The sequence below is a fragment of the Agrilus planipennis genome, unplaced genomic scaffold, assembly GCF_000699045.2.
Source record: "Agrilus planipennis isolate EAB-ADULT unplaced genomic scaffold, Apla_2.0 scaffold317, whole genome shotgun sequence".
NCBI lineage: Eukaryota > Metazoa > Arthropoda > Insecta > Coleoptera > Buprestidae > Agrilus > Agrilus planipennis.
The window spans coordinates 226078-238626 of record NW_020439372.1 but is presented as its reverse complement, the minus strand read 5'-3'; the positions used below and the strand labels follow the sequence as shown (position 1 = coordinate 238626).

General features: G+C 32.8%; 1 protein-coding gene across 4 annotated transcripts in view; it reads right to left on the bottom strand.

Moving 5' to 3' along the window:
• The window catches only part of LOC108742239 (longitudinals lacking protein, isoforms A/B/D/L), a 124524-nt gene that overhangs the window by 7525 nt on the left and 104450 nt on the right, over positions 1-12549 (bottom strand). Inside the window, exon 5 of one of the 4 annotated variants that reach the window (XM_025978858.1) lies at positions 10753-10991. The exons of the other annotated variants lie outside the window; for them this stretch is intronic. Coding sequence (XP_025834643.1) covers positions 10768-10991 — 224 coding nt within the window. The 3' untranslated portion in view covers positions 10753-10767. Of the gene's footprint in view, positions 1-10752; positions 10992-12549 lie in introns of those variants that run through there. 4 annotated transcript variants of the gene reach the window in all.

The window sequence follows — 12549 nt, the reverse complement described above, 5'->3', positions numbered from 1 at the left end:
TATGTTAAACGGAACAACAATAAAAATTGTGAACGAAACATAGCAAATTATATTAAGTAGTTAATAAATAAATTATAATATTATTTTTTGGTACTATTTTCCCAATGGCAGATAAATATTGCACTGTATTTTTAAACGTTTTATTTACAGATTTAATATTCCTACAAATACATTTTTATGGACCGTTTTTGTGTGTCTTAAAAGAGTAAATTTTCTTTTCGTTGTATAACTGCATTCAGTGCATCTATACAATTTTGACTGTAAGCAGTCTTGTATCATGTGAGATCTTAAACTTCTCTCGTTTTTATATTCCTTTCCGCAGTTCCGGCAGGGCAGTTTCACGTCCACTGAAACTAAAACAAGAAATTTATACTTATGCTACTTGCTAAATTTGCAGATAAGAGAGTTTTATAGCCTTTTGGACTACCCTGTGTACATCGTATTTCATTTATTGACTTGTTACCTGGTTGGCACCAATAAATAGGAAATTCTTTTTTATTTTGCCTCAAAACTGTATCGAAAGGTGCGTACAGACTAAGCGAATATGAGTCGCGTTCAGTCAATGTAAAGGAGAATTGACTAAACTATCGTGAAACTCATTTGTCCAAAGGCTGAGCGAAAGGTGCCGCGACAAATATAAGCTTGTGGTGAATTACAACCCAATGTAAGCTGTGGTACAGAAGTCATAAACGAAAGACCATAAAATAAAAAATTATAAATAAAGCAAGTAGTTAAAAAAAAAAAAAAACGCAAAAAGTAAAATAAAAAAACTGACGGAGTAATCGTTACAGTCTCTTAAAAATAAACTTTTAAATACTCCAACTACACGTTGTCAGTCCTAAGCCTCGTCAGTCCTAAGCCTCGATAAATGGTGAAGAAAAGTTTGTTTCTGTCGTTTAACATCCTGTAAATTCGTATGCATTTCTGTATGCCAGTTCGCATCTTCCCTGTACTTCCCCATTCTTAAAGGAAGCACGATAAAAGGACGCGGACCGTTGGACGCAAGACGAAAAGAAGCATTCGTCAAACGAACATGCGAAAAAAGTAGCTTTAAGCAAGTTCATGAATTAATGAAAGGAATAAAGCGGATAAGGACTGAGAAAGAAATAAAATCAAGTATAATTATAATATCATTTTAATCAGGTAAATGAAAATGTTTCGAAATTGTATGCTTCTTTAAATTGTACTTTCTATTGGTAACATAATGACATTTGTTACATTGATAAATGCTTTGTTTGCCGCAATCCTTGTATTTGTGACTGTAAAAGGAACTTCTAGTGTGATACTGTTTTTCACAGGAATAACAGTAATATTCTTCTAATCGAAAGTTTGGAAGACCTGCAAAAAAATTCTTTTAGTCATACAATTTCTGTGCGATTTACTTACCTTACCTCTAATATACATATTTATCAATTAACACCTAAAAATGAGGGAACAAGAAAACTGAATTAATTACTATTAACATTAACAAATCATTATTTATTTTTAAGATGCACTACAAAATAAATAAATAACAATTTTAATGCAATTAAATATAAAATACAATTATGCTTAAGTTGTTAAAAGAAGAAAAGATTGTTGATAATGCTTTTAACTTTAACGGTTGTCGTTTAGCTGATGTCTATTACAGTGAGTTTTAAAGTTATATTTTCTGTGAGTGACGTACTGACATTTGTCACATCTAAATACAGAACGCTTTCCACAGTCGATATATCTATGACTGTATAAGGACGATCGATTACTATAGCCTTTGTTGCAAACATAGCAAACAAATTTTCTTGATGTTCCTCTTTTCCGAAAACCTATAAAAATGAATTAATAAGTGATATGTATTTCACAAATACTGATCGATCATAAAACTTTTACCAAACTCGCACTTCATTCAGTATTACAATTTATTTAAAAAAAAACCAACAAATAATCAATCCCATTTATTTATACTGTACCTATACCACATACCACCCCATATTTTAACCCCAACAACCCAATAAAACCATAAAAACATTAACAAATGAAAATCTACAAAAATACATTACAATTTTTTTAAAACGTCTTAAACTTTCCATGTAATTTGGTAATATGGCTCCTTAGCGTCTCTATTTTCTTGTAAAAACGGCAACAAACACCGCATTGAAATACTGTTGAATTTTTCTTACATTCGAATCGGTGGTGCTTTTCCAGCTTCTCTTTGCCTAAATACACCTTGCCGCAACGGCAACAACCATATTTTAAATGTTTAGTCGTTTTGGGCTCTAGAAACAGAAGAAATGTTCTTCATGTCAAAAATACTAGGATAATAAATTTATAAAACCCAGGTCAGCAACGAAAAATTCCCAAACACATTATTGAACACTTCCAAACAATTTTAAAGCTGCATTACATGTTAAGCACGAATAAACAATTCGATTACACTCAAGAAAAAACTTTCAACGACTAGAAAGTGTACTCGAAACAGGGAAAAGGACAGAGACATGCATAAAACAAAGAACAAAAAGAAATCACTTCTGTATTCACGAACGGTTAATTCAGAAATCAGAAAAAAATTGTGTATGTTAAGGACACGGCTCTGTACGAATGTGTAATGTTAAGGTGACCATACGTCCCGGATTGGACGGGACAGTCCCGGATTTCCACCTTGTGTCCCGGATTTTTCTAGAAGCAATATTTGTACCGGATTCCGGTTTTTTTGTCCCGGATTGTCCCTAATTTTTGAAAAGGTTCTTCTTTTCAATATTTATTTTAAATATATTTCAACTAGAATTATTTTTACAAAATTTGAACCGAAAAAATTGTGCATATCAAAATACGCGGCACGCTTTAAACCATTTGAAGCATACAGTGAACTCTCGATTCTGCGAATCCCCTTCCACCTAATCCTTAAATAGTACTACCCCCCCCCTCTACAAGTTCCTGTCACGGATTTGAAATAAAAAAAATATGGTCACTTTAGTAATGTGGACGATGGATGAAAAGCTGAAAAAATGGAAAAGAAAACGTTGGAAGCGCTTGAAACGTGTTGTAGATAATTGAAGAAAATTCCACGGGTAGGAAAGGTTATAAATGGAAGGGGATGCTAGGGCCCGTTGTGAGATTGAGATGCAGATATAGATTATGTTGTAAATCCCTGTATTTTTTAAATATATTTAACTATTAAAATACTACAATACCTAAAAGGTACATTATAAATAAATATTATTTAGTGTATTATTGGATTTTATTTTCCAGATTTAACAATAACTTTGAGAGGTGTGTTTTCTCTTTAAATGAGATTGTAAACAAAATTTTCGCTTAAAAAGCCGCGAACAATAATTACAACGAAATTTCGGTTTTACACCGCATTCGTTTTTGAGGTGATATTTCATACTCCTTTTTGATTTGTACGCCCTGCCACACCGTGGACAATAGAAACGAACTTCGACTGAACCTACAAGAAAAAACATTTTTAACGTGTTTATTCCATTTTTAAAATCACGCTATCAAAACATAAAAAGAAAACAATAAAAACTGCAAACACAGGTGGACCTTATTTATTTCGTATTTCTTATCACAAAAGTATTACTTTGGTACACAAACAAATTATCGGTAATAAATAATGAGAAAATTAAATGTAGTAAATTAATTTTTGCAGAACAAACTCTTGTTCAAAGTTTGGTTACAATATTTCTTATAAATACATCACAAAAAAACGTTAAGATTACCTTAACAATGCCTGAGAATACTTACAAAATACAAATTAAAACAATGAACTTTTAAACGATCCAGGAATGCCTTCAAAAATAATTCCTGCTAAAACCGATAAATTGGTAATTAAACTTACAGTAAGTGGTTTATCATTTAAGAAATCGGATTAGATGTAAAAAAATGATCAAAAATATTTAAACATTTCCGCAAATTTAGGGAAGGCTCAGTGCTTTATAGCAATATGGGCCTTCAAGGTGGATTTTCGAGTATAACGTCTGCTACAAATATTACATTGAAACTGAGGGTAAACACCGCATTCATATTTAATATGATATATAAGGTGTTTTTTTCTTTTATACGACGATCCGCAACGAGAACATTCAAATCGTCCACTCGGGTTCAGAGTAAACTTCATATCTGCAAATAAAAGTTGCAAAATATGTTCAATTATAAAAATATCTGTATAAAAATTCAGTAACAGTAAAGTTTTACTAGGGTGTGCGAAAGGGTTGTAGGAGTACAGTCCAATAAAATACAAAATTCCAAACATACAATTTATTTCTAATTGCTCTCTTACTGTGATAATTCGTTGCGATAAGTTACTATTATAGCAAATACATTCCAGGATGTTTATTATTTATGTGAACGTTTAAATTATATTTCCTGTGTGATTTGTATCCACAATAAGGACAAAAGTGTTTAGGCTCCTGGCTGTACTCTCGCAAATGGGCAATTAAATAATTTTTGTCTTTATATTTTCGGTTACAATGGTCGCAAATGAAAGGACCCTCCCGTTGTTCTAAGCATCGATAGAGTCCTAAAAACAACATCAGTTGAAAACATACAACACAAAACGCTTCAAAAGTTCAAAATCAAACATCATACATCGGTTATTTCTAAAAGGTTAGGACAGATCTAAGAATAAATAGTGATGAAGAGATGCAAGTGAAACTGCGGATTGTAGGCATTTAACTGTAAATTTTCGGAAAATTATTAGGGCATTAAAATTAAAATCGCGTGCTTAATCCTATCTTAATAGTTGGAAAATGGGAAATCAATAGAAGACAAGATATCCAACTTAAAATTTTAATTTCAATCTGCGTATGAGAGTACGAAATACATAATAAATACAATCATTCTGATGATGGACACATACTAAAAATTGAGAACAATATTTATTTAAATCATTGAATCATTTTGAACTTCAGTTATTCTATCAATAATTTCATCGTCGTCGTTTTGAGTTTCACATACTATAAAAGTGGTTGTCATGCACTTGCACGAACGTGTGAGAATATAAATGCTACACAGTTAGCTCATGCGAGCTATGGCCGCCGCCGTATTGGCCTTGGCTGCTCTGCCGAGCGCCTTTCAGTTTTACCCCCACTCCGCGGCCGGCTGTAAAGCGACATGCGATAGGTGGACGAAAAAATTTGAGGCGATGTAATAAAAGTTTCGCTTTAAAAATCAAACAAATATTTTATTTAAATAGAAAGGCCTTATTGTATATTAAACGTGGTAGGTATATAAAAAATTATTATAAACAAGAAAAATATATATGTACAACAGCAATATAAACATGAAACATTCGTATAATATTTTAAAATTTTATTATTATTTATTACATTTTGGCCTTTTTTTACATTTACCATTGTTCTATGTATTAGGTATATGCTGTGAACGTAAAGACACGTCTTAAATTGGATTGCAGGTACTGTTTCTGTTATCTACTGATTATCTTGAAATTGATTCAATGGGAAAAACTCGGACAACAGTGTTGCAGCATGTTAGCTTTTTGATGAAATTTGCGTCCACAAAAGTAACACGTAAACTTGGGCTGCTTCCCACAATAATAATTAATATGTCTTCTTAAACCCGTACGATGCATATACCGTTTATCACATTGTGTACATTGATACGGTTTTACAACAGGATCTAAAACAATCAAAGAAAAACAATCACGATTTCACCGGCTTTTTAAGGAAGAATTTTCATTCTGTTAGTTAGTTACTACAGGACTTGTACTATTTCAATAAAATACACGATATTGTTTAAGTTTATTTAATTGAAACATCAATAAATGATTAATTTAAGTTCTAACATATTTCTAGATTCTATCTTTAAACACTTTTTAGTTGTAATGTTACAAAGTCGTTGTTCTGAACGTTTAATAGCCTCTACTATCCTCTGGAGAGTTGAGAAATGTAGACGTAGATAAGAATATTTTATTATGAGTACTCATGCATCATCTTTTGAAAAAAACGATGTCGCCATATTTAGAAACGATTTAATCGAAGATGCCCAGCAGCGGCATGACCTAGTGGTGTAGACCATTGCTAAGCATTCGGGAGGGCCCGTTCGATTCCGCGTCCATCTACCTTGGTCCAAATTTTTCCGTGATTTTCTTACATCACTTAGGAAAATGCTGGGGTAGTAATATTCCACAGATAATCTTTCATTCCCTTCTGTCTTTATTTCGCCCGCCTCATCCTTTTCACCCGAACAACCACCCACCCATAGTCTTCCGCCCTACCTTTCGGCGTAGTCCGGAGAGACTGCCCGCCCACCAGCAATAGTGGCTGGTGGGAATGAAAAGTTTTTTTTTTAAATATGCTTACACCTTACTACAGCCATAAGAAGCATTACATCCACCAATAATAAAGGACTACTGCAGAGAACAGTTTTATTTCATTAACTGTAAGCCACACTTTCAAGTAATTTGAAAAATACGAAATATTGAAAATGCTACTACGTACAAAGAATGCTATATACATTTTTAATATTAATTATAAGATGCTTAAACTAACAATATAATTTTTAACGATATAATGTTCCTATTATTGGTTATTTTGTTTTGCAAGAAGTAATCGAGTTGCCTTCATGTGACGCAAAGTAAAATGCTGCAGCATGTTAGCTTTTTGGTGAAATTTGCGTCCACAACCGTCGCACGTAAACTTGGGCTCTTTCCCACAATAATCATTAATATGTCTCCTTAAACTCATACGTTGCATATACTGTTTGTCACATTGTGTACATTGAAATGGTTTTAATAGAGGAACTAAAACAGTAAAAGAAAAGCATCAAAATTTCACCAAAAACCCCAATAGTTCAAAGTGGAGCAGCACAAGCTATTAGTTAGTGGCTGTAAAAAATGATTACAATACTAATGACGATATTCAATCATAAAACTTTTATTTTGAACGAAAATGCATGTCAATATATTATGCATGGTAGATATACAGAAAAAAATTAAGAATCACAAATTCTATTCGAGTATGAATCAGTCTTATAGAAAAGAAAAAGAAACTACAACAACGACATGATCACGGAATACTAATTACCATTAATTAGTAAGTACAATAAGTAAGCATAATACTATTTAATTTATTATTGCTTGTGCATAATGACTCGATGTACACCGTTCATGTGCCGAACAAGATGGTGTTGATAATAAAAGGAAGCTCTGCAAAGACTACAGAAATGTGTTCGACTTTTTCCGCAGTAATGCTTCAGATGACTTTTAAGGGACGTTGTCGATTTATACTGTCTCCCGCACCCATTAGGACACGTGAACCCAGCTTGCGTTGAATTGTAAAGCATTCCTAAAATCAAATTCATGTAATAACGAACAGAAAACTAAAACCGCATCACATTGTACAGCACGTTGAGAAAATGGCAGGCTCTAGTAAGAGTGAAGTTAGGCACGAGCTAGAGTCTTATGCCACGTTCACACGAAAATGAGTGAGAAGACTATCGATCAAAACCGAGGCGAGTGCGAACGCGTCAAAAGTGCTGCAACTTCACGCTAGTCGCTCATTTCCTTAACATGTTGGACATCATATTTTATGCAAAGTTCGTTTAAAAAGTACACTTTGAATGAAATTAATGGTTTGTTTAGCAGTTGTTAATAAATCTGAAGTTAGCTATCCTTTCATCGTGACGTAAGTTGACATTTAGACAGGAACTAATGGAAAGACAGTAATCGGTATGCTCGCAGTGATGGAGAATCTGCTGTTTTACGTCCGCCACAATGCACTTATGAGTGTACTTTTTAAGAGTACGTTGCATAAAAACTTTCTTTAAATTCTTTCTAAATGTCTTACGTGCATGCGTTAAGTATCTAATCGTAACAAAAGAAAAACAAGCCACACACTTAAACTTTAGAATACCAAGATCTTGTATCAAATACGGCAGCCATATAAAGGCGTGCGCCCATTCCTTTGTTTTCTGCAAAGACAGGCATTCATTTTTGTGTTGATTTCGTGATATGATGACGTTGAAATTTTGATAATTACACTGATATGTACATACCTAGAATGTATTATTATAGTTCCGGTCCGACGAGCGAAGTTGCGAGAATCGGCTAGTAAACAATACAACAATTTTTCACAAGAGAAGATGATTATACCTTGTTTCAAATAAAATTTCATAGCAAAGCAGTCTTTTAACATTTATTCACAGAACATACAGCTACTATTAATTTTTATATTATCGTATACAAATGTTTATTAATTTGTAATGACACCGTAACGACGACACATGTGCCGCTGATAGTTTCCTCTTTGGTAAAAGGATTTTCCACAAAATTGACACTTGAATAATGGCTCTTTATCGCATTCGTACTTGATGTGTTTGTATAGAGACGCTTGATGTTTGTACCTTCTGTTACAATTCGAGCAGCATATTACTTTTTCCATTTCTAAAAATTTAAGATTCAAATTATTTTCTATAATACTGCCCATGTTAAAAGCTAAAATAAAACGAACAAAAGCAAGTCAACTAATATAATTGTTACAAATTTAGTTCGCAGTTCTAACAATTGAATTATACTAATTTTTGATTTGGACTATTCGATTCTACTCGCAAAATTAATCAAACCCCATTTAAAAATAATCTGTATTTGAACTTATTATCACATTTTAAGGCTATGTATATTATAAGTATGTCTTTTTAAGATACTGTTGTGTTTAAACGATTGATGACAGAAACAGCATTTGAACTTTGGCTCGACACCACACTCGTAGCGTTGGTGGCGCGACAAGTGACCTTTGTTTTTGTAAGACGAACCACATCGAAAACATCTGAACCGGCCCCATTCGTCTATACCAAAATTTGTCCCTGAAATAATATTAAATTGATAGCAGCAAGATAAAAGGAAATGTTCACAGACGTCTATTTTATTAAAAAGTGCACATGTTCTGTTACTGTGGTTTGTGGGGTTTCACGGCCGTCGTGGATCGGTTATATATTTTTTTTCCAAGCTGTTCTGCCTTAGAGTTCAAGGAATTTCCGTCCAATAATTTCGTCTTTTGCTGCTATTGAAGATGCACTCAGAGAATAACAGCGAATTTTTGACAGGTAAAAATTTTATGGACCACGGCAGAATAACCCAGAATTGCAGTCTTTACAACCACCTCTACATTAAGAATTCAACATAAATATACCTCGAAATTCCAAAAACCACTCGATAGAAGGTATATTTCTATTCATATACATAATAATAATTATGTACTTATTTAAACAACATAACATCAAAAATTTAACTAATGACTTCACAGTACAGCTCTGGCGATCCTTTACAAAAGTAAAATAGAAACTGCTATTTAAAAGTAGGTATTTATTCACCGTATTGTAATGGAAGCAGGTAGCTGAACAACTAAACACAATGTAACTCCAGGTCTACTTGAAAATAACTCAAAATTAGATCGATATGTATTAAAACAAATTATTGGGTTTCCCGTATGCGGCATGTTTCGTGTACAGATGTCTTTTTAAATCGCTTCTATGTTTAAACAAGTGACCGCAAGTGACACAAGGAAATTTCGGTTTGACGCCACATTCGTAACGGTGATGGCGTCCCAAATGACCTTTGTATTTATAAGACAAACCACATTGGAAACATTTAAAACGGCCACATTCGTCTATTCCATATTCCATTCCTAAAACAAGATAATCTAATGGAGTTCTATGGAACTGAACTAAATAAAACACTAAAGCCCCAAATTCCATACACGTAGAAACGTTTAAAAAACCTAAGCAGCGTTTTCATGGTCAGAGACTAAATTTTTCTATATTTCAATACTTTTGTATTTCCTATTACGAAACAACTTTGGTTTGATCGGAAGATATATCGAAACTGATGTCATTCATGTGCTGGTTGGAACTAATATGTTCGCAATCGCGCTTCAGATCGATAAATTATTGACGATCTTTATTTTCTCAAACGTTTAGAAGAAAAGACGTTTACGAAAGATTTGAAATGTAACATCAAGAATAAAGGACGTTTATTGAACCCAGTTAGTGGTTCAAACTCGAATCTTTTCAAGAACTCAAACCCCACCATCTAGTACAGACAAATTAAAACCGTATGTTTTTAATAAATAAAATAATTCGAAGTGGTCTGTATTCTGCCGAAACTGCCAGACGCGCAGCGCGATTTCGATCTCTTTGGATCTCATCAGCGCGCCGCTGTCGTTTCGACATAATACAGAGCAACTTTTACCTGCTGTCTTAAACCAACGAGTTTTAGAAGTTTTAAATGTTTATATGGAGTATTACATTTTTATTGTTTTACTTTAGTTCTAAAAATGAAATACTTAACTAATAAATAGAAACAAAAGGTCGAGCTCACTTGTGCAAAGAATAAAGGCTCGGTATTACCCTTGTGTTCTAAAAAACTTCAAATGGCAAAGGGAAAGTCACTTAATTTTAGATGCTACATTTTCTCTAAATCCGTTGACAGGTTTTGTAATTGAAACCACAAAACTAGAGGCCCTCAACATCAAATGATACTAGCTGAATCATATAGCTCCTTTATCAGGTGGCACCATTTTTGACGAAGAGTTTTTTTATGTGTGCTTATTTTCTATGTTCTCCAAGGTAAAAATAAGCAAATTTAGACGACTTTCTTATATGTATAACAAAGAAAGAAAACAAAGAGTTCGGACTTTCAAAGTTTTATTTGTTGAATGCTCGTCATTTGGCCTTACATTAATTTTATTATTATAAGTACCTTAAAGGACATATACTGTAACACGGACATTTTCCTTTCTAATTCCACAGATCGTGCTGTAGGCACTGTTTCTGCTATTTATTTTTTTTAGTTTTCTTAGACCTAATTGCGTGCGATTGCGAAGATTTCATATGACGACTAGTAATGTGTTCCACCATACTAACTTTCTGATAGGTTCTATGTCCGCAGGTATCACAAACAAACCTTGGCTCTTTTCCACAATAATCACTAATATGCCTTCTTAAACCCCTACGACTCATATACGGTTTACCACATTGTGGACATAGAAATACAGGATCTAAAACAAGAATAAGAATAAGAATCTTCGAAAGTTTGGCAAGTTTTTTAAGAGAAGAAACTTGTTTTATTAGCCAATAAGTAGGTAAATATTACAACGGACAAATAAACTAGAAAGTATACAAAATTAGTTATGACCCAAGTTGATTAATATTTGTAAGTGTTTATTTATTCGACACTATATTTATATCACCCTGTACTAATTAGAAATCACCTGTCCATACACAACTAACCCCCATCGAAGATCATGTGCTCATGTATACTCTCGTTGAATTTTGACGATCGAAATTCTTTTGTTACGCGGTCAAATGTGTCGCCCAGCACATAATTTGTTAGATCGATACATTGATTTCAGTACATACATGCTTGTACGAAGCATGTCATATTATCAATCCAGAAGTAGTGTTTGCGTAGGTTGGAAGATACGATAAAGTATTAAAAGAGTGATCGTATGACTCAGGCGTGAGTGAGAAAATGTTTAAGCGTTTTGTGAGTATCGTGTCAATTGAAAAGTACATTTACCTTTGTCGCGGCACTGGACAAATTATGAAAAAACAAAACAAACGTTTTTAATAAACAGCCTCTAGCCTCTCAATACAGTACTGGTATTGTTTTAACAAAGTACTAAGTATTAAATACCTGACTTGTTTGTTTATTTATAATATCAATAAATAATAATAATTTAACAAGCGTTGTCAATTTCTAGCATACAATTCCCTCACGAGTTGTTAATACATAATGTAATTTCATTATTAAGTACAACTATCACAAACATGTAATAAACAAATGCTTCTAATTAAAAGAGTCTTTATTATGTCTTAGCAAATGTTGTTTCATGTTTGACATCCATCTCGCGATATAAGAGCAACCTTCGTATTTACATTTAAATTGCGGTTTGATGCCACAGTAATATCTGATGTGATTCTTCAAAGACGACTGCAAAGCATACCATTTGCCACATCTCTTGCATACATTTGGTTCTTCTGATTTTCGAAATGAATATCTCTGTAAAGTAGGTAACCCTACAAAGTAAATCTTTCGTCAAAATACCATCTAAAATTTTTAAATATGAAAACGTTTCTCCAATAACAAAATTTGCTTTAATTCGCCTTTTTGTATGAATGAAAATTAGAACTTGTAATAATCTTCTTCCGTCATTTTAATCTCAAAATCAATAAGTTAATAAATAATCACTAAAAGGAAAACTTTATTACGTTTAATATTTTATAATATATGAAGAAATACATATTTATTATCTAAATTCTAAGTACCATGTGAATCCTATATATTAATGGATTTAAGACTCATATACGAACGGCATGTATTATATACAAATGTCGCTTCAAATTTCCTTTTCGAAAACACTTATAGGGACAAAAACTACAGGTAAATTGAGGTTCCTTTCCACATTCAAATTTCAGATGATTTATTAGAGATTTCTTATGTTTGTACCATTTTCCACACTGACCACAATCAAAAATCCCACCTTAAAATAAGTATATAAATTAATAATCATTTAAAGAAATACGAAAGGCTTTGACTTTTAATGGCGATCCTTT